Source organism: Cebus imitator, unplaced genomic scaffold (genome assembly GCF_001604975.1).
Source record: "Cebus imitator isolate Cc_AM_T3 unplaced genomic scaffold, Cebus_imitator-1.0 Scaffold207, whole genome shotgun sequence".
Taxonomy (NCBI): Eukaryota; Metazoa; Chordata; class Mammalia; order Primates; family Cebidae; genus Cebus; species Cebus imitator.
This window is the reverse complement of record NW_016107522.1, coordinates 346,320-369,096: the sequence shown is the minus strand read 5'-3', so window position 1 is coordinate 369,096 and position 22,777 is coordinate 346,320. Positions and strand designations below refer to the sequence as shown.

Here is a 22,777-nt window from a genome sequence, read left to right as displayed (position 1 = left end):
AAAAAAAAAAAAAAAAAAAAACAGAAGTGGAGCCTGAAGATGTGACTGATTTGCTGCAATCTCATGATAAAACTTGGATGGATAAAGAGGTTTTTGTTTTGTTTTGTTTTGTTTTGAGACAAGGTCTCACTCTGCTGCCCAGGCTGGAGTGCAGTGGTGTGATCTCAGCTCATGGCAACCTTCACCTCCCAGGCTCAAGTAATCCTTCCACCTCAGCCTCCTGAGTAGCTGGGACTACAGGCACACACCACCAAGCCTGGCTAACTTTTTGTATTTTTAGTAAAGATGAGGTTTTGTCATGTGGCTCAGGCTGTTCTCAAACTCCTGGGCTAAAGTAATCCACCTGCCTCAGTCTCCCACAGTGCTAGGATTACAGTCATGAGCCACCTTGTCCAGCCAGGAGTTGCTTCTTATAGATGAGAAAAGAAAGTTTTGTTGGGTTTTTCTTCCTTTCTTTGTTTTCTTTTTTGGAGACAAGGTCTCACTCTGTCATCCAGGCTGAAGTGCAGTGGCGTCATCAGTGCTCACCATAACTTTGAACTCCTGGCCTCAAAGATCCTCCTACCTCAGCCTCCCAAATAGCTGGGACTACAGGCATGCACCACCATGCTCAGATATTTCTTTATTTTTCTTTTGTAGAGACGAGGTCTCAGTATGTTGACCAGGCTAGTTTTGAACTCCTGGCCTCAAGTGATCCTCTTGCCCAGGCTCTCAAAATGCTGGGATTACAGGTATGAGCTATTGTGCCTGGCCAACACTTTCTGATGTTATTCTAAATGTATATAGAGAAGATATTTAATAAAATTATATTACATATGAAAGAAGGTAAATGGACATAAAAGGAGGTAAAATTTTTATACTTCACTGGAAGTGGTAAAATGATGACACCAGTAGATCCTTTCTCTCTGTGTGTATGTTTATAATGTGATACCTAACACAACCACTTTAGAAAGCTATAAAAAAGATATGTATTTTAACACATTGCAGATAAATCAAAATGGAATTCTTAAAAATTTTTAAATAAGCCATAGAAAGGCAGAAAAAAGAAAACATAAAAATGTAAAGGAGAGAGGAAAAAATAGAAAAGAAAAAATAAAATGGAAGACTAGAGCTCTAACATGAATAATTACATTAAATGTAAAAGGCCTAAATACAGTAAGTCCTCACTTAATGTTATTGATATCTTCTCGGAAACTGAGGCTTTGAGTGAAATGATATGGAAAGAAACCAACTGTTTTCTCATCAACAGTATAATGAAACCACATTGAAGGGAAAAATGATATTTGAGTACCTGCTTTATATTCTTAGAAAGCCATAGTTTCCAACAATCTATTGACGATGTTAAGGGAGAATTTAGTGTATGCTAATGACAAGACAGAGACTGGCAGAATGGATTGAAAAACATGACCCAATTACATAGCGTCTATGAGAAACTCACTTAACATATATAGGTAGGCTGAAAGCAAAACAATGAAAAATACAGATCATGTAAATAGTAATCAAAACAGGAGTGGCTATATTAATAGCAGATAAAATAGACCTCAGAGCAAAGGAAATAACCAGAGACAGAGGATATTACATGATAATAAAAAGCACATCCACAAAGACATAGCAATCCTAACTGTGTATTCACCAAACAAAGCTGCAAAATACGTGAAGCAAAAATGATAAAACTTAAATGGAAAAGGGAAATCCACAATTATAACTAGAGACTCTCTCAACAATTGGTAAAACACATAGACAGAAAATCAGCAATAATATAGACTTCAACACCGCTATTGACAACAAGATCTAACTGACATTTTTCAGAGCATGCCACCAAATAACAGCAAAATTTATGTTCTTTCCAAGTGCCTTAGAATATATACCAAGAGAGGATGTATCTTGGGCCATAAAGGAAACTTCAACATATTTAATAGAACTCAATTCCTACAGAGTGTGTTTCTTACCATAGTGAAATCAAACTAGAAGTCAATGACAAAATGATAACAGGAAAATCTCCGAACACTTGAAAACTAAACAACATATTTGTAAATTTTTACAGAGGAAATTTCAAGGAAAATTAAAAATTTTTTCCTGAATGCAAGTGAATGAAATTGAGTGAACTAAATGAAAGTATAACATGTAAACATTTGTGAAACACAGCTAAAGCAGTGCTGAGAGATTTATATCACTCCACATTAGACAAGAGGAAAAACCTTGAATTAATAATCTAATCTCCTGCTCAGGAATCTAGAAGAAGAAGGGGAAAATACACCCAAAGTTGGAAGGACAGAAATAATGAAAGAGCAGAAATTAAGGAAGTTAAAAATAAAAAATTAGAAAAGAAGTAATGAAACCAAAGCCTGGTTCTTTGAAGAGGACAAAAATTCTTATTTTATTTTTTTTGAGATAGACTCTCACTCTTGTTGCCCAGGCTGGAGTGCAATAGGCAATCTCAGGTCACCACAATCTCTGCCTCCCAGGTTCAAGCGATTCTCCTGCCGCAGTGTCCCAAGTAGCTGGAATTACAGGTGCCTGCCACCACACCTGGCTAATCTTTGTAATTTTAGCGGAGACAGGGTTTCACCATGTTGGTTAGGCTGGTGTCAAACTCCTGACCTCAAGTGATCTGCCCGCCTTGCCCTCCAAAGTGCTGGGATTATAGGTGTGAGCCACCGTGCCCGGCCAGGACAAGGAAATTGACAAATCTTTAGCAAGACTGATAAATAAAAAATGGGGAAGATATAAATGGCCAATATCAGGAACGAAACAAGAGATATCACTATAAAGTCTGCACATATCAAGAAGAAAAAAAGGTAATACTATGAACAAATTGACACGCATACATTTGACAGCTTAGATAACATGGGTCAATTCCTCAGAAAGCACAAATTACCACAACTCACTCAATATGAAATAGATAATTTGAATCATTCCTGTAACTATCAAATAAACTGATTTTATAATTTAAAAACTCCCTATAAAAACAATTCCCAGGCCCAGATGTTTTCACCGGAGATTTCTGCCAAATACTTAAAGAAAAATTTACACCAATTCTACACAATTTGTTCCAGAAAACAGAAGAGGAAGAAACACTTCCTAATTCATTTTATGAAGCCAGTGTTACTCTGATACCAAAACCAGAAAAGACAAAAGAAAAAAAAATTCTCAGGCTTGGTGAATATAGATGTAAAAATCCTTAATGAAACATTAACAAACAGCATTCAGCAACATAAAAAAGAATTATATGCTATGACCAAGTGGAGTATCCTCCAGGGATGCAAAGCTGATTCGATAGTTAAAAATCAGTAAATGTAACCCATGCATTAAAAAGCTAAAGAAAAAAAAATCTGATAACATTATCAACTGATGCAGAAAAAAATTCTATATTCAACACTTGTTCATGATAAAAACCTCCCAGAAAACTAGGAATATGGGACGCTTTCTTGACTTGAGAAAGGGCATCTATGAAAAACCTACAGCTAACAGTATGTTTAATGGTTAAAGTCTGAGTGCTTTCCCCCTAAGATAAAGGACAAACCAAAGATATCTGCTCTCACCACTCTAATAATACTGGATGTTCTGGCCACTGCAATAGACAAGAAAAGGAACTAAAAGGCACAGGGATAAGAAAGAAAGAAAGAAAGAAAGAAAGAAAGAAAGAAAGAAAGAAAGAAAGGAAGGAAGGAAGGAAGGAAGGAAGGAAGGAAGGAAGGAAGGAAGGAAGGAAGGAAGGAAGGAAGGAAGGGAAGAAAGTTGTCCCTATTTGCAGATGACAGGATGATCTACACAGAAAATTCTAAGGAATTTATAAAAAGTCAGTTCAGCAGGCCTGCAGGAAATGAAGTCAACACACAAAAATTCAACATATTTCTATTTGCTGGCAATGAATATGCCAATGTCAAAATGAAAAATATAGTACCATTTATAATGGCTAAAAAATACATGTAAATCTAATAAAACATGTATAGGGTTTGCGTGCTAAAAACTACAAAACATGAATGCATGAAATCAAATAAGATCTAAATAAATAGAGCTACGTATCATGTTCACGGATTGGAAGACGGGTTTCATAGAGATGTTCATTCTCAAATTGCTATAAAGCCTATTACTATCAAAAATCCCAGCAAGGTTTTTTTTTTTTGTGTGTGGATATATACAAGATTATTTTTATATGTACATGGAAATGCAAAGGAACTAGAATAACTAAAACATGTTTGAAGAAGCAAAGTAGGAAGAATTAGTTGACATAGCTTTAAGACTTATTATATAACTACAATAAACAAGATGCTGTAGCACTGTGGAGAGATACATTCAGTGGTCAAAGGAACGGGAGAGAGAACCTAGAAATAGACCCACACCACTAGGTTTTGATAAAGATGTAAAAGCAATTCACTGATGGAAGGATAGATATTTTTGTGAATAATATTGGAGCAATATGTATCCATAGGAAAAAAAAATTAAAAGAACCTTGACCTAAGTGTCATGATCTATACAAAAATTAATTCAAAATGGGCAGGAGTTTGAGACCAGCCTGGGTAACATGATGAAACCCTGCCTCTACAAAAAAATGCAAAAATTAGCCAGGTGTTGTGGTGGGCACCTCTAGATCCACCTACTTTGGAGGCTGAAGTGGGAGGGTAGCTTGAGCCCGGAAGGCAGAGGTTGCAGTGAGCCAAGATTGTGCCACTGCACTCCACCCTGGTTGGCTGTATATAACATTTTTGTATCTTTTTAAACATGTTAGAGATGTGTGTGTGTGTGTATATATATATATCAACATATACATATTATAGATGCAAGCGATAACCTGGATGAATCTCCAGAGAAACATGCTGAGTGAAAAAAGCCCATCCCAGGCTGCATGTTATATAATTTCATGTATATAACATTTGTGCAATGGCAACATTCTAGAAATGGAGAACAGATCGGAGGTTGCCGGGGTTAAGCAGGTCTGGGGGCGGGTGTGGGGGAGGGGGCAAGGCTAAACGAGGCCCCAGAAGGAGTCCTGGGGGTAAGATGTTTCTACTGGGGGAAATGGGTGAAGAGTATATGGTGATCTTTCTGTATGGTTCCTTGCGATTACATGGAAATCTACAATAATCCAAAAACAAAAAGTTTAATTTAAGATGTTGGGAGTCAGGGTGGCCAGCCTGCCTGGCCTCTGACCACGTGGGCCTGCTCAGTCAGATGTGGCCTGCTGTCCTGAGGTCGGCAGCACAGGGCCTGGCCCCGAACGGGCCTCCGGCTTCCCAGCAGCAGAGCTGCCTCTCCAGCTCTGGGCCCCAGCTCCCCGCCCCCTGCCCTGCTCTCTGTGGCCTCATTCCCTATTCCCGGGGCTGGCTGTCTTCTCCCACTTTCTCAAGCCTGGGTTTCCAGCCCTTTTTATGGTGGCTCAGGAACCCAGATGAGGGTGGGGCTAGGGAGCAGCGCTGCTGATCCACCGATCCTGGATTGCAACTCAAGCGGTATCCGCTTACTGGCCAGGGAATCGAGGCAAAGCCAGGGTTTTTTTTCCCTCCAAAAGCAAACTGCCTCACAACCCAAACCCATATGCTTTGACCTAATCAAAGTGGAATGTCAAATCCTGGTTGAGAGCAGGGCTGACCCTTCATTTGGCTCCCGTCTCTTGCATACGAAGTGCTTTTTGTTTTTTCCAAACATTCCAATAATGTATCCAAATTCTCTGGCTAATACGGGCTGCAATGTCCCTAATTGGAAGACACTGGACGATCTCAGTAACCCCTGGGAGGGCCCAGTAGGAACATGTGATCCTGGTTGTGGGCTGCAGGCGTGCGTGGGGACACTGTGGGCAGGAGTGGGCTGGGTGGGGTGGGGTGGGGCAGCACCTGTATCTGTAGCCTCGCAGGACTCTCTGGATGCTGAGTGCTGCTCTGTCCAGCATCTGGCTTCTCTGTACCTCCAGCAGAGTGTCCTGATGATCCTGGAAGGGAGAGACACTGTCACCGGGCTGCCCACCCTCACTCCACAGCCCCTGCCTGGGGCTAGGGCTTTGTCTCCCGAAGGTAGCATCTCTCAGACTTCTCCCAGGAGGGCAGGCCAGAGAAGGGGACCCTCAAAGTGACCTTGATGTGGCTCAGACACAGGAGCTGCAACTATACCTCCCAGCCCAATCCAAGAACTTCTTACGTTAGCTCTTTCTTCTTGCCAATTCAATCTGGCATCCTTCATTTCTGCTCTGAAGAATTCAAGAGGGGTCAGAAAATTTTCCTGAAATTGTGTTTTATTTCCCAAAATTATGTGACATTTGCATTCAACTGTATAAGAGCCCCATGCTTGTTTCAATATAAAAATGTTTCCCTCAATAATGGTGGGGGACTTTAATATCCCACTGTCAGTATCAGACAGATTATCGAGACAGAAAATTACCAAAGATATATAGGACTTGAACTCAGCTCTGGATCAAGTGGACCTGAGAGATATCTACAGAACCCTCCACCCCAAAACAACAGAGTATACATTCTTCTTGGTCCACATGGTGCTTACTCTAAAATTGATCACATAATTCTAAGTAAAACACTCCTCAGTAAATGCAAAAGAACTGAAATCATAACAAGCAGTCTCTCAGACCACAGTGCCATCAAATTAGATCTCAAGATTAAGAAACTCACTCAAAACCACGCAACTACATGGAAATTGAACAACCTGCTCCTGAATGACTCCTGGGTAAATAATGAAATCAGGAAGTTCTTTGAAACCAATTAGAATAAAGAGACAAAGTACCAGAATCTCTGGGACACAGCTAATGCAGTGTTAAGAGGGAAAGCTATAGCACTAAATGCCCATATCAGAAAGCTTGAAAGATCTCAAATCGACACCCTGACATCACAACTAAAATAACTAGAGAACCAAGAGCAAACAAACTTCAAAACTAGCAGAAGACAAGAAATAACCAAGATCAGAGCAGAACTGGAAGCACAGATACGAAAAACTCTTCAAAAAGTCATTGAATCCAGGGACTGGCTTTCTGAAAAAATCAATGAAATAGATAGACCACTAGCTAGACTAAAAAAGAAGAAAAGACAGAAGAATCCAACAGACACAATAAAAAATGATAAAGGGGCTATCACTACCGACCTCACAGAAATACAAACAACCATCAGAGAATACTATAAACACCTCTACACAAATAAACTAGAAAATCTAGAAGAAGTGGATAAATTCCTGGACACATACACCCCCACCAAGACTGAGCCAGGAAGAAGTTGAATCCCTGAAAAGACCAATAACAAGTTCTGAAATTGAGGTAATAATAAACAGCTCACCAACCAAAAAAAGCCCAGGACCAGATGGATTTACAGCTGAATTCTACCAGAAGTACCAAGAGGAGCTCATACCCTTTCTTTTGAAACTATTCCAAACAATTGAAAAGGAGGGACTCCTCCCTGACTCATTCTATGAGGCCAGCATCATCCTGACCAACACCTGGCAGAGACACAACAAAACAAGAAAACTTCAGGTCAATATTCCTGATGAATGTCGATGCAAAAATTCCCAGTAAAATACTGGCAAACTGAATACAGCAGCACATCAAAAACTTATACAGCACGATCAAGTTGGCTTCATCCCCAGGATGCAAGGTTGGTTCAACATACACAAATCAATAAACATAATTCATCACATAAACAGAACCAAAGACAAAAACCACATGATTATCCCGATAGACACAGAAAAGGCCTTCGATAAAATTCAACATCCCTTTATGTTAACAACTCTCAATAAACTAGGTATTGAAGGAACATACCTCAAAATCATAAGAGCCATTTATGACTAACCCACAGTGCCCTGAGATGGTCCCTCTGCTGGCCTTGCTTCCTCAACTAAATTGGAAGCTACTCTGCTTCTTCCTGCCCATCTTAGCCTCTGAGCCCCAGCACTGCCTGACTACTGCAGAGCCAGATGGACAGACAGACCGACTGGAGGGCTGGGGCCAGGAGGTCCCCTGAGGACACATGAGGGCAGGTGGGCAGGCACTATGAAGGAAGAGGAAGGGGCAGCAGGGATGAGTTGGGGGCTTGGGCGAGCAGGCAAGACGTCACCTGGTTCTACTCCTAGCTCTTCATCTTCCCTCTCACGGTGCTGTCCCACCAAGGCTTATGAGGCTATGGGACAGAGAGGTTCCCTCCCCAGTGGCTCTGACCCAAATGGCACTTCTGGAGGACCCCGAGGCTTCCTCTGTGTGACTTTAGCTCCCTGTGCATTTCGGGGGAGGCAGGTGGTGCTGGTGATGCTCACCCAAGCCCCCCTAAGGACGAGTCACTTTGTGGGGAGTTGACACACCGCACCCTTCCACTAAAGCAGCAACCCTCTGGGCTCCGGAGAGGCTGGGCCTCCCCAACTTCATAGCCAGCAGGCTATAGCTCCCAGAATGATGGAGGCCAGGTCCCAGGATGCTGGCAGACCGCCCTGAGCTCCCAGGTTCTGCCCCGTGGCTGGAAGGTGCCTCCTCTGCACCCTCAGGCCTTGCCCTAGGTGCCCTTCTGAGAAGCTCCTGGGCTTGCCCAGGCTGGACTGGCCCTCCCTAGTCCTCCCACCACCACCTCATTGTCCCCTAGTATGACTTTCTACAACCAGGAATGCCCTGAGGGTGGGCACCACGCTCTGAGCTGCTGCCCAGTAGCATCGGCTCAGGGTGCATGGACCATGGACCACAGGCCTGGTGCAAGAGCTGACCAGCCCGCACGGAGCAGGAGGCCTGGCCGTGGGTTCCTCGGGGTCTCACCTTCAGGAAAATCTTAGTCTTCCCCACTTTCCAGTCTTTGTCGGTCTGCAGCCACATGTCAGTGATGCCCAGGGTCATCTGGCGGAACTTGTCTCTGAGCTGCCAAGACCAAAAGGGGGTGTCAGTGGAGGTGGGGCAGGACCCCTCGGCAGGCTCTCTGGGAGTGGGTGTCTCCCTCCTTCTCCCACGAGCGCCCCCATCGCCCCATCAGGGGCTGTGACCCCACCCCCACAGACACAATGGGAACCTCGAATCGGGGGTGGGGTGAGAGGGGAACTCAGGGCCTGGGGCCTCCATGTGCTATGGGATGCTCAGCCCAGGACAGATCCAGCCTTAGGGTGGCTGAGGGTTCCAGGCAGGACAAGAAGAACCTTGGGACCCAGTAGCTTTCTGGCCACACCTCGGCTCCCTGACAGGGCAGGAGAGAACACGTCTGCTGCACAACTACAGACATGTTCCAGAAGGAAGCGCTGCGGCCACCAGCTCACCCAGACCCCAGGGAAAGCCCCCTCACTTCTGTGGCACTGGGAGAGGGAGAGGGCAGGGCGGGAGGAGGACAGAGGGAGGAAGGACTGGGTTCATCCCAAGGTTGGGGCTGGGGAGGGCAGCAGGAGGGCCCCTTGGTACTGGGGGCTGGAGGTGCCCGAGACTGAGGGGAAGGCCGTGGACGGACGAAGTGGCCGTCCCCGACAGCGCTGACCTGCATCCGCACGGCCCCGGGCAGCAGCACCCCGAACCTCTGTGAGAACTCCTGGAACGTGTAGCGGATGGGGAAGCCCGACTTGCGGATGCGCACGGTCTCCATCATGCCTGAGTATCGCAGCTGCCGCAGGCACAGCTCCCGGTCGAACAGCTGTGGGTGGACGCGGGGCGCTGACGCAGCGAAGCCCCCCTTTCCCGGCACTTCTCTCCAGGTACCCCTCTTCCCGGCACCCCACCATCGGGCACAGGCACACAGCCAGGGTCCGCGTGTCCACTCCCTCTCCCCGCCCGCCCCCACTGTCCTCCACAGACGGAAGAACTAAACAAATGCGACTCAGTAAGGCGACCTCTTTTTCCTTTGAGATGGAGTCTGGCTCTGCCGCCCAGGCTGCAGTGCAGTGGCGCAATCTTGGCTCACTGCACCCTCCACCTCCCGAGCTCATGTGATTCTCCTGCCTCAGCCTCCCGAGTAGGTGCGTGCCACCGCCCCCGGCTAAGTTTTTGCACTTTTAGTAGAGACGGAGTTTCGCTGTGTTGGCCAGGATGGTCTTGATCTCCTTGACCTCGTGATCTGCCCCCCACTGGTCTCCCAAAGTGCTGGGATTGCAGGTGTGAGCCACCGCGCCCAGCCAAGGCTACATTTTGAAGACAGTAGTGCAAGTAGCTGAAACACCCGAAAAGTGTTGTCAAAGAGATGGAAGTCCATAGCGGGGAAACTGCGGCGCCCGCAGAAACACAGTGCTCCTATCACTCTCAACTGCCTGAAGCACTGTGAATGTAAATATCCTCTGCACATGCCCAGGTTAAAATGCTTTTTTTTTTTTTTAAATTAATTTTTTTTTTTTTTTTTGAGACAGAGTCTTGCTCTGTCACCCAGGCCTGGAGTGCTGTGGTGCGATCTCGGCTCACTGCAACCTTCACCTGCCAGGTTCCAGCGATTCTCCTGCCTCAGCCTCCCGGGTAGCTGGGATTACAGTCGTGTGCCACCCTGCCCGGCTAATTTTTATATTTTTAGTTAGAGACGGAGTTTCACCATGTTAGCCAGGCTGGTCCTGAACTCCTGCACTCAAATGATCCACCTGCCTTGCCCTCCCAAAGTGCTGGGATTAGAGGCCTGAGCTGCCGTGCCTAGCCCAGTTTAAAATGTTTTTTAAGCGCCCCTTGCCTGCATAGGTCAGGGTGGAAGGCAGCCCCAGAGGCACTTCCAGCTTCATGGTGCCTCCCCCACACTAGCGAAATAAAACAATAAATCTACTTCGAGGCAGAAAATGTCCTCATCAACTTAGTTTCTCACTCCCTGGAGATGGAGGTCAGAGTGAGACCTGGAGGGGCCCATGGCCCCAGGGAGCTGAGCCATCTTTTGCTCAGAGGTGAGTGCAGCCTGCAGAGAAATGGCATGATGTCCTTCCCTGGGGTGTCAGGCTTCAGCAGGGGTCCCAAGACTCTGCTATGGCTTGGATTCTAGAGAGCCCCCCTCCACCTACAAGCCAGGAGTCTCTGAGGGACCCTGGGAAATGCCCTCTGATCAGGCAAGCCCACCTCCGGGCACTGTTACCCCACCTGCGGGCCCACAGTGCCAACTACTGGTGGGGTCGGGGCCACACTGCGCTTAGCCTCGGGTAAGTGTTTAGCTGCACTTCACTGATGATTTCCTATGGACCTGGCTTTTCTTACTGAATCTTTGCAACAGTCCTACCTGAGGGTGGGGGTGATTGGCTCCAACTTAAGATGAGGTGCCTGAGGTGTAGGGTCGCGCTTCTCAGGGGCTGAGCCTGGGTTTGAACCCTGAGCCTGTCTGGGCTTCCCCTACACACCACACAGCAGGGCAGCTGCCACCGATGAGAGATGTCCCAGCTAGAGGCACTCTCAACCCTGAGCTGCAGCCTCAGCCCTGCCTGCCTGTTCTGCAGCTCCCAAGGTAGGCAGGGTGGGTATGAGCCAAGGGTTTCTGGAGGTACAGCTACTTCTTCCAGCAGTTAAGGAACAAGATAGGTAATCTCACAACTCCCTATTGTGCCTACAAGGAAGATACAACCTAGATTTCATAAGACAAGCCTCATTTTATTTTTTTAGAGACAGGGTCTTGCTCTGTCACCTAGGCTGGAGTGCAGTGATATGATCATAGCTCACTGCAGCCTCAACCTCCTGGGCTCAAGTGATCCTTCTCCCTCAGCCTCTTGAGTAGCTGAGAGTACAGGCACACACTACCATGCCTAGCTAAATTTCGTACTTTTAATTTTTTTGCAGAGATAGGGTCTTGCTATGTTGCCTAGGCTGGCTTCAAGCAATCCTCCTGCCTCAGCCTCCCAAAGTGCTGGGGTTACAGGAGTGAGCTACTGCACCCAGATCAAACTCAATTTCACATAGTTTTATTTTTTTCCAAAAAGGTATTTAATTTCATGTAATTATTCCCTTACGAATTGTTTCTTGAACGATTTTATATCTGTTTCAGCTGATGTCTCCTAGTTTGAGGAATCCCTGCATTTGCAGCCTCTGGGTGGGACTCCCCAGCCCTTGGAGCAGGTACTCCCTTGGGGTGGCGAGTGGGCTCTCACCCCCTCACCATCTCATATCAGGTAAAGCTTGCTCTCTGCAGGGCTTGGGGAAAGGAGTGGTGTCAACTTCTGGAGTCCTATTACTGGTTGCTGCCTTTGTTGAGTGTGGTTTACACATGGGACATGCGCTGCAAACCTCATGTCCAACCCTCAGTGCATTTCTGCAGGCGGGAGCAAGTCTGGCTTTACAGAAGAGAAAACTGAGGCTCACAGCAGCGAAGAGCCAGGCCAAGCACACACAGAAGATGTGTGGCGGGGCTAAGGGAACTGAGGTCTGGGCAATCCAAAGCCCTGCAGGTCACTGACCTTCACACGACCTAGACTGGTCGCCTTACAACAGTGTACTTATCTGTAAGGTAGGGGCAGTAACAGCCCTAACAGTAGCCAGGCCCGGGTAGAAGGAGTGACTGCAACCCTAGAGGCCATCAGCCTCATCATCCTCCCTCCTTTGCTGTGCCCCAGCCTCCTGTCATTACCAGTGGCTTCTTATACTCATTGGGTTTGATGCAGCGGATGAAGTAAGGCTGGCAGTTGGTCAGAATTTTCATCAGCTGGTCCAGAGACTGTTTGAACTGGCCTGCTAAGGTGGAGGGCCGCTTGGATGAGTCTGCAGACTGTGGATAGAAGCACAGAGCGCAAGTGAGCCTCAGGAGCCATGTCCTGGGACAGCTGCCCCTGTAGCCCAACAAAGGCAGCTGCCATGGTCCTGCAGGTGGGGTGGGGAATCCACCTATCCAAGAACCCACCCATCCATCCATCCATCCACCCAGCCATCCACACACCCACACACCCATCCATCCACCCAGCCATCCACACACCCACACACCCATCCACCCGCCCAGCCATCCACTCACCCATCCACATAGCTACCCACCTATACATCCACCCACTCACCCATCCACCCAACCACCCACCCACCCATTCACCCATTCACTTACACACCCATCCACCCATCCACTCACCCACCCATCCACTCACCCACCCATCCACCCACCCACCACTCATCCATCCGTTCACTCATCCATCTACCCTCCCACCCACCCATCTATCCACTCACCCATCTATCTGCCCACCCACCCATTCACCCATCCATTTACCCATCAACCCACCCATCCATCTATCCACTCACCCATCCACATAGCCACCCACCCATCCATCTATCCATCCACCCACTCACCCATCCACCCCACCATCCACCCACTCATTCACCCATCCACTATCCACCCATCCATCCACCCACCCACCACCCATCTACCCACTCACCCATCTATCCACCCACCCACCCATTCACCTATCCATTTACACATCCACTCACCCATCCATCCATCCACTTACCCACCATCCATCCATCCATCCATCCATTGCAGGTTTAACAAGTGCTTACTGCATGCTGGGACCCAGAAGTGAGTAAAATGGTCTTTCCTGTACATGTCTGTCTGGGGTGAGACCCAGGTGGGTGCCTGGGAGCCCACCTTGAAGAGATGGTTTCCTGCCTTTGCCTGGCGGATGGTCCCATGGCCCAGCCTGGTCTCTGCTAACTCCAGGTTGAATATTTCCTTCAGAAACTTGTTTTTGGAGGAGTACACCAAGGTGAGGATATCTGTGCTCAGTACGTCTCTGTTCTTCTCCAGGAAGCCTGTGGGGACACAGGGCCCACCCAGCATCCCAGCTCAGCCATCACTGCCCACCCTTGGGGAAGAAGAGGGCAGTGTGGGGGAACACCAGATGCCTGGAGGAGCCCTCCCACAACAGCTCCACTAAGGCCATGCTCTCCACCCCTCTACCCAGGCATGGCAACCACCATCTACCCACACAAAGAAGTCCCTTCTCCCACCTAAAGTCTGGACCCCCCAACTTCCCATTCCCACTCCAACCCCCTCATCTGAGCTGCCACCATCCTTCTGCCTCTGGGCAGGTCCTGCCAGAGTTAAGGCTCCTTCAGGCTGAAAGCTGAAAGCCCTCCCCAGAAATAGGAGATGGGCAGTGTCATGGGCTAAATTGTGTCCCCTAAATTCATATTTTGGTGTCCTAACACCCTATACATCAGAACATGACTGTGTGCGGACACAGGACCTTTAAAGAGGGGATTAAAGTAAAATGAGGTCGTTAGGATAGGCCTAATCCAGTGTGACTAGCATCATTATAAGAAGGGGAGACAAGGACAGACACACAGAGGGAAGGAAGGCCATGTGAGGACAAAGGGAGAAGTCGGCCATCTGCATACAAAGGAGAGATGCCTCAGAAGGGCTCAAATCTGCCAACACCTTGTCCTGGACTTCCAGCCTCCAGAACTCTGACAATCCTTCCTGCCAACACTTTGTCCTGGACATCCAGCCTCCAGAACTCTGACAATCCTTCCTGCCAACACCTTGTCCTGGACTTCCAGCCTCCAGAACTCTGACAATCATTCCTGCCAATACCTTGTCCTGGACTTCCAGCCTCTAGAACTCAGATAATCATTCCTGCCAACACCTTGTCCTGGACTTCCAGCCTCTAGAACTCCGACAATCCTTCCTGCCAACACCATGTCCTGGACTTCCAGCCTCTGGAACTCAGACAATCATTCCTGCCGACACCTTGTCCTGGACTTCCAGCTTCTAGAACTCTGAGACAATCATTCCTGCCAACACCTCGTCCTGGATTTCCAGCCTCTAGACTCTGACAATCATTCCTGCCGACACCTTGTCCTGGACTTCCAGCCTCTGGAACTCAGACAATCCTTCCAGCCAACACCTTGTCCTGGACTTCCAGCCTCTAGAACTCTGACAATCCTTCCTGCCAACACCTTGTCCTGGACTTCCAGCTTCTAGAACTCAGACAATAATTTCTGTTGTTTAAGCCACCCAGTCTGTGGTGTTTGTTACTGCTGCCCTAGTGACTAATACAGGCGTGGCTCCAGGGGGTGAGAAGATTCCATGTCTCCCATCCAGCCATGGGTAGGAATGGCTTAGCCCTGTAGTAGGGAAAGAACCACACTGAGAAGGCACTGAAGACCAGCTGCTCCTCAAAGCCAGGCTCCGTGAGGCCAGCGCTGCACTGATTGGTCTCTAAGGACCGACTCTCAAGGGCACAACCCTGACCTTCCTCTTCCACTTTGCTCCCTTTAAGTCTCCCCAGCTTTTACAGGTATGCTCTGCGCACACCTGCACAGCCTGTGGTGGATCTGGGGGAGCAGAGTCAAGGATGGGAGAGGGAAGGGAGCCTGTTTCCCACCTCTTCCTGCAGGTGTCTGTAAGAGGAGCAGCACCAGGGGTCTGCACTGGGTGCTGGGCCGGGGGTAGACACTCAGTGACACCCTGAGTCACTGAGGCTCAGGCAGAGCACCCCACAAGGGTCAGGGAGCTCCTTGGATGTTTTTGGGGTGGGGAGGGTCGAGACACTCCTGGGTTCAGTCTCTCAACAGGCAGAGTAAGTGGAGCCAAGGTCATCAGCATAGCAGGGCATCCAAAATAAAAAGAAGGCTTAGCTTTAATTAATATTGCTAGAATCTCACAACCAGAAAATCTAGAAAGAATCTACCTTAATCTTAGCGTTATGTAAGTTTCCTATCATTTCAAAAACAAACTCAGCCTTGAATTGCCCCATGGAGGTTGGAGGATGGGCTCAGTCTTCTTTGAAGGACCTGCAGGTCCAATTGGCTCGGGCCTCTCCATTTTCCAAAAGCCCTAAGCCAGGATCTGGCAGGAACTGTGAAGGGAGCCACGGCACCTTTCCCTTTCTGCCTGGCCTCCCAATGCCTCACCTGCTCTGAGTAAATGACCATCCTCTGCTCACAAGAATCATCCCTAGATTCCTGTCCCTCATTTCTCCACACCCGGTGCAGAGAGTGACCCTCTGGCCGCCCCGCTTTCCTGACCACAGCAGCACATGGCTGCCCTTCTCATTTTTCTTAGCACACCCATAGGTGTGCTAAAAATCCAGGCCTTCACTTCTTCAATCAAAACCATACCCTCTTTCAACATATCCCAAAATTAAATGGGTGAAAGACCTAATGTAAAAGCTAACACAAAAATATTCTTAGAAGAAAACATAGGGATAAATCTTCATGACCTTGTATTTGACCTTGGACTCTTAAATGTGACGCAAGCAAAGAAAGGAAAATAAGTACGTTGGACTTCTTAAAAATGAAAGCTTTTTGGGCCTCAAAGGACACCATCAAGCAGGTGAAAAGACAGTCCACAGGGTGAGAAAATAATTTACGAATCACATATTAGGTACTTGTATCCAGAATATATAAAGAACTCTTACAACTCAACAATAAAAAGACAACCCAGTGAAAACACAGGCAGAGTGTTTAAATAGACATTCCCCCAAAAAACGTGCAAATGGCCAGGAAGCACACGAAAAGGTGATCATCATCATTAGCCATCGGGGAATGCAGATGCAAATCACACTGAGACGTCAAACCCACTAGAGTAGCTATGATAAAAAAGACAGACGAGCTGCGGCGGAACTGGAGCCCTCATACATTGCTGATGGGAATGTAAAATGGTACAGCCGCTGTGGAAAACAGTGTGGTGATTCCTCAAACAGTTAAACGTAGAGATAGACTTACCATACAACACAGCAATTCTGCTGTTAGGTAGATACCCAGGAGAAATGAAAACATATGCCCACACAAACACTTGCACATGGGTGTTCATAGCAGTATTATTCATACTAGGCAAAAAGTGGAAAAAATCCAAATGTCCATCAACTGATGATGAGAGAAACAAACATTCTAGATAATGGAAAGTTTTTTGCAATAAAAAGACCTGAAGCATGGACATGTGCTACAACATAAATGAACCTTGAAAACATGATGCTAAGTGACAGAAACCAGCCACAGAAGACCACGTATTGTATGGCTCCATTTATGTAGAAATTCAGAATAGGCAAATCCATAGAGACAGAAAGTAGTTGTTGACCAGGGTTGGGGGGAAATGGGAGTGACTGCTAATGAGGGGTTTCTTTGGGGGTGGTGAAAAAGTTCTAAAATGGTGGCAATCATTAATATACTCTGAATACACTACTGTCAAGTTGTACGCTTAAAATAGGTGAATAACATGGTATGTGAATTACATCTCAGTAGAGTTATTACCAAAACAAAACATTCCTGGCCCATTCCATTTTCTCTCTCCGGTAGAAGCCACACGACTCATCTCTCTGTCCCAGTGCTAGAGCTGCAGAATAGCCTCATCCTCTGAGCCTCTTTCCCTGCTCTCCCTGGAACCCTTTGCAGATGTGGAAGGAGCTGCACCCACCTTCTGGAACCCTTTGCAGATGTGAGAGGAGCTGCACCCACCTTCTGCCTGGTAGTACACGTCGCCAGCAAAATGGGCAATGCCAAATCTGGCATCGTGGACGTTCTTGGGTTGTAAGAAGGCCTTGTTGTTGGTGTGGACACTGTTCAGTTTTTGCAGCATGGTGAGATCTGTCCCCTGGAAGAACCCAGACACCCTATGGGCTGAGGTCCCAGAGTTCAACAAGGGGGAGGTCAGCCTCAGGGGCTTCCTCATGGAGGCAAAGAAATCTGGGCTCAGAATGATGGAGGGCCTCTGTGTGGACAGGAGGCTAATGCCCAGGGATCAGTGACCTGTTGCAGGGAGCGAGGGCTGAGCTGGGAGCAGAGGCTGGGTCTGCTGCCCTCCATCACCACCAGCTCTTCTTTTTTTTTTTGGGATGGAGTCTTGCTCTGCCACACAGGCTGGAGTACAGTGGCCAATCTTGGCTCACCGCAACCTCTGCCTCCCTGGTTCAAGCGATTCTCCTGCCTCAGCCTACTGAGTAGCTGGGATTTCAGGCGCACACCACCACGCCGGGGTAATTTTTGTATTTTTAATAGAGGCAGGGTTTCACCATGTTGGTCAGGCTGATCTTGAACTCCTGACCTCATGATCCATCCACCTTGGTCTCCCAAAGTGCTGGGATTACAGGGGTGACACCACCACCAGCTCTTCTGCTACACCCTCTTAATTATTGGACCCCAGCAGTCAGAGAAATGGGCCTTGGAGAGAGAGGAGGGTCTGTATGGTTAGGCCGGGGGTCTTCTGCTTATTCCTGACAGAGGTTTCAGTGACTCTCAGAACAAGAGCCCCCCCCCCCAATGGAGTTTTCCAGCCTCAAAGAGGAGACCTGTCACAGGGACTCCACCAGAAGGTCGGCGGGTCCGAACACACACCTTTGGGAAGCGGCTTTCTTCGTCCAGGAGGCAGATGATGCCCATGGGCTTGAGGGCCAGCAGGTCCAGGATGGGCCGATTGTTGGTGTAGTGGATATAGTCCCAGGAGATGTTCTCCGAGTGGTACTCCTCCTGCTCCATGGTGAACACGTGCTGCACAAAGAACTGCTGCAGGTGCTCATTGGCGAAATTGATGCAGAGTTGCTCGAAGCTGTGGAGGCAAGGTCACAGCCCAGGGGTGGAGCGGGGCCAGCTGGGTCCCCACTGCAGCAGGCTGGAGCCATAGGATCACAGCCATCTGCACACAGCTGCATACAGTCTGCCCGCAGATGCACAGCTCCTGTACACACAGACGCACACTCATTCCGGCACACCCTTTCTCCAGAGAGCCTCCACCACCGTCACCTTCTCCACCCATGGCACAAAGACAAAGAGAAACGAGGAGGCTCAGCATATCATCAAGTCCTCGCCCCCTCCAGGGTCCTCTGCTAGGCCTGCCTGCCTGACACAGAAAAATTCTTGTGGTCTGAGTGCACAGCAGCAGCCCCACCCCTGAGCCTTGGTATTGAGATGAGCTTCCAAAGACCCAGCATTAACTGCCGGACCTCCCCGGCATCAACCAGGCATATGCCCTACTGCCCTCGTTCCCAGATCAGATCTCCAACCTGAGCTTCCCCCTGCGTTCTCTGCTTCGGAAATGCCCCCTCCACCCACCACCCCCGGCTCAGTCAGAAACCGAGGAGTCCTGCTTAACATCTCTCTGCCTGTCCTCCCCAATTCTCATCAGTTGCCAAAGTCTGGCCCATGCTACCTTCAATACCGTACCTGACCTGTTTACTTCTTTCCATTCCCACTGTTGCCACCTTGCCCAGGCCTTCACTGCTCACCTGGCGCACACCTGATGGCCTCCTAATGGCTCCACCCGCTCCAGCCTTGTCTGGCAGGTCATTCTCCATGCAGCCCCTAGAGGACACTTTCAGATGTGCACTCTGGACCCTGCTCCAAGTCCTCTGGGCTTCCTGCTCTTTTCAGGGGCCAGACAGTGGCCCCAGTAGGAAGCCCTGCCCGCCTCTCCAGCCTCACCTGGGGCCTCTCCTCCCACTTTGGACTTCCCAAAGCGCTCTGAATGCACCGGTTCTTTGCTGCCCCCGAGCCTCCGGGCATCCGAGTCCCCCCTTTCCTCATGTCTTGGTTTGTTCTGCTCATCTTTGGGTCTGTCTTAGGCAGCCTTGCCTCAGGATGGGTTGCCCACTTAGGCAAGACCTTACCATGTCTGAGACTGCTTGTTCAATGTCTGTTGATCCAGGAGGCCAGGGAGCAGGTGTGCTGCCTGAAGCTGCTCACTGACACTTGCAGAAGCTGTGCTGGGGAGGGACACGGTGCCAGCCCTCAGGCTGCAGCCCTGGCATAAACCCAGCTGGTGGCTTCACTTCAGCTGGCCTCCTTCTGGGAGGGCCTCCTATATACCTGGCCCAATGCTCCAGAATTGAGCCCTCATCTTCCTCCAAAGTGCCCAAAGGTGTGTGGTGAGCTCACCTGTCCCTCGCAGGGTCAGATGCCAATGATCCAAGTCACACTTGAGCTCTCTATGCCTTAGAGAGTGCACTGGGCTAAGTTCTGCCAGCCCTGACTCTCCCACCTGACCTCAGTGAGCAGGCCCCTGCCCTGCACCCCTGGCTGGCCTTGGGGGGCTGAGATCCCAGCGTGCTTGCATGTGGAATGGCTTGTGGCTTGACAGTCCTGGCTGTCCAAGGAGGGCCTTCTGAATCACTCCCAGATCAGACCTCACTTGGAGACAGACCACTGGCAGGGGCATGCAAGGTCAGGCTAGCCTCCTGGTTCCTCAGACAGGGCCCAGAGGCCTCTGCTTCCTGGAGCCAGCGGCCCAATCTCTGTCCCACTAAGCCCTTTAAAAAAGCCAGTGTTGTCAGCCTGCTTGTCCCAGTCTTCATGGGACTCCTCCTGCTGGTGATAGTGCCCCTGAGCATCATCTGGCCTGGCCTGGCCCGGCTCTACCGCCTGGTCTCCTCACCACCTTTGTCTATCTGACGCCCCAGGCTGCATCACAGTCACACCTGGTAGCTATTTTCTGACCTGCCTTCTGGTTACAGCTCTCCTGCTTCCAGTCTGGGATGCCAGGACAGGAATCTGGGACACAAGGTCAGAGGAGTCCTGCCTTGCCTTACCCCACAAACTAAAAAGTCAGGGGTGGCCCACAAATGTTTCTTAGCTTCCCCTGCTACCTAAGATGATAAACCAGCCAGATGCAGCTAAATCCATGTTACTGATTTCCATTTCAACCCTGGCCTCGTGTGATAATCCACTCTGGCTCATGAGGAGAGCAGGTGGCTCAAGAGGGGTGACAAATGCCGGGCTGTCAGCCTGGTTCTCAGGGACAGCTTTTAGTTGTACGGCCGTCTCTAGATGGCAGGGCACAGCACCACCCCATGCAGAGCACGCGGACCTGCTGGGACTCGCCAGGCCCGGTGCAGGTTGCTGACTCCCTTCCAGCTTGCTCCCTTCGAGAGGAGCTGCTTATCTTCCGTTTTCTGGAAGCAGTGGGGCTGCGATCTCAGATCTTCATACCTATTGTTCTTGAAATTTTCAAAGCCAAATATGTCCAGGAGGCCGATGGCCCTCCACACATTTTTGGGGTCCTGGGGTGGTGGAGTGAAGATGGCAGCATTGATCTTCTTGACAATCCACAGGAAGAGGTGCCTGTAGATGCCCTGGAGAGACACAGGGGCGGGAGAATCCTCAGCTTGGAGGCTCAGGAAGAGGTCACCTCCAAGCTCACCTGGAGAGGCTGAATGTCTTAGACCTACTGAGGATGTTATCCCTCCTTCACAGGCAAGAAACCAGGGCCCAAGAAGCTGAGGAGCCCATGGTCACCAGGCAGGTGACTGGCAGAGTAGGGACCTGCCCAGGACCCTCTGCTCTGTCCTGCCCTCCAGCAGCACAGCAAGAAGCAGGGCTGTGGTCAATAGATGGTCAGGTGAGCCCTGCTGTCTCAGCTCTGTACCTTGACAAAGGCGTCCCTCCGGTCAGCAGCCTGGGCGACATTCAGGGGCCTGGTGACAAATTCCCCTCTGATGAGGATGGTGTGCTTGATCAGACAGTCCCGGAGCTCCTGGTGCTGCACCTGGGGAGGCAGGTGGGGGCTGCGTCGCACTTGCGCAGGGCCTGGCCCAGCACTCTGACCCGCCTCTGCCAAGTCTTGTTCCCTCTTGTGACCAAGCACCTATGCCCACCTGAGGGTGGTCGGTGCCTGAGGTCAGGGAAAAAGGCCCTGGGAGCTGTCAGGGAAGGATTCTCCAGCTTGGTGGGCTGAGCCTTTAGTGGATCTCCTGGGGGTAAGTAAGGGCCTGGCGCCCCAAGGTGGGCCTTGGGAAACCAGGGTGAGGGAGGGCTCTGAGGACAGACCTCAGGCATGTCCTGGCTGAAATCAGTCCCACCTGAAGGCTGAGAGTCTACAGGAGCAAGGGAGTGTGCTGGGCTGGGCCTCCACTGAAGCCTGCAAAACCCAGTTTCTGAGTACCCTCAAACCAAAAGAAGAATGTTAACAGCTAAATGTACCTAATGTGATTGCTTGCTTTATATATTTATTTATTGCTCCTGATTCTATTAATTTTCCATCAGAACTGTCAATGGGAGTGATGTGGGGTGCGGCCACATGCCCATTGCAGAGGTATCCCCTCACCCCGTGCCTGCTGCCCTTCTGTTATGCGGAGGCCGCCTTTGGCTTGGGGAACAACCTGGAAGCCTAATGGGATGGGCCACGGACTCGCTGCCACATCCCGCTTTCCCAGAATAGCAGAGGCCTTGGAGAAGCCCTGTGGCTTTCATTAAAGCCAAACTGGCCACACCGCTGCTCTGTTTGGCACTGCCCCACCCTGCGCCCACCCTCAGGCACCCACAGTATAGAGGGCAGGGGGTGAGCCTAGAGCCTGGGAGAAGGGCAGGGGCCTGGGTAGGGTTATGAGAATCAGGTGTCAGGGGTCTGTCAGCCCAGGCCTCTGGGCCCCCACCAGCATGGAAGATGCAGACGCAGCGGCCGTACCTCCAGTAACTTCATCACAGTGGGAAAGGCGGGCGTCTCCATCAAGTCTGAGGAGTCCAGGTTCTCGAAGACCGAAGCTAGAGAGAGAAGCAGGAATCCTGAGTGGGAAGGCAGCCTGGAGCGAAGGGAGCTAGGCTCCGATAGGCCTGGGCCTATGGCAGACCCAGATCCGCTCAGCAGGACAGCTGCCCCGGCGGGAGCCATGGCCTCTCCCGGGTCCTCTCTTTGAGGGAGCCGACGGCCCCATGATCGCAGGTCATTCCCACCTTTGCTGTTGGTGAACGTGCCAGACCAGTTCCTCTTGAGGAGACCAGGGCCTTGGGTCAAAGGGAAGTTTAAAGAAAGGTGGGCTTATCTGGTGGGAGAAGTCTGACTTGGGAAACAGCAGATGCTGGTGCTGGAGAGATGATCCACTAGGCCCCTCAATCCACGCTGCTGGGTGTGGAAATCCCGACCTTTCGTTATGCATTCAGTCACAGGAAGCAAAGCACTGATGGCGCTCCAGCTGAAAGCCAGGCCCAGCTCTCTTGCCACAGCTTCCTGCCTGGCCTCTGAGTTTCTGGTTCCTCCTCCTC

At 49.6% G+C, this 22,777-nt stretch overlaps 1 protein-coding gene across 6 annotated transcripts in view; it reads right to left on the bottom strand.

Annotated features, from left to right (window-relative positions):
• MYO7B (myosin VIIB) overlaps positions 1–22,777 on the bottom strand; it is a 96,041-nt gene that overhangs the window by 34,353 nt on the left and 38,911 nt on the right. For all 6 annotated transcript variants that reach the window (XR_001830879.2, XR_005203372.1, XM_017548426.2 and 3 more), the window contains 10 exons: positions 22,203–22,279; positions 21,165–21,284; positions 20,729–20,871; positions 18,143–18,353; positions 17,267–17,402; positions 13,455–13,618; positions 12,459–12,596; positions 9,426–9,578; positions 8,726–8,824; positions 5,832–5,926 (listed from right to left, as the gene is read on the bottom strand). Coding sequence is in view for 4 of the 6 variants with exons in the window: in XM_017548426.2 (XP_017403915.1) it covers positions 5,832–5,926; positions 8,726–8,824; positions 9,426–9,578; positions 12,459–12,596; positions 13,455–13,618; positions 17,267–17,402; positions 18,143–18,353; positions 20,729–20,871; positions 21,165–21,284; positions 22,203–22,279 (1,336 nt within the window). In the remaining 2 variants the exon portion in view is untranslated. The remainder of the gene's footprint in view (positions 1–5,831; positions 5,927–8,725; positions 8,825–9,425; positions 9,579–12,458; positions 12,597–13,454; positions 13,619–17,266; positions 17,403–18,142; positions 18,354–20,728; positions 20,872–21,164; positions 21,285–22,202; positions 22,280–22,777) is intronic.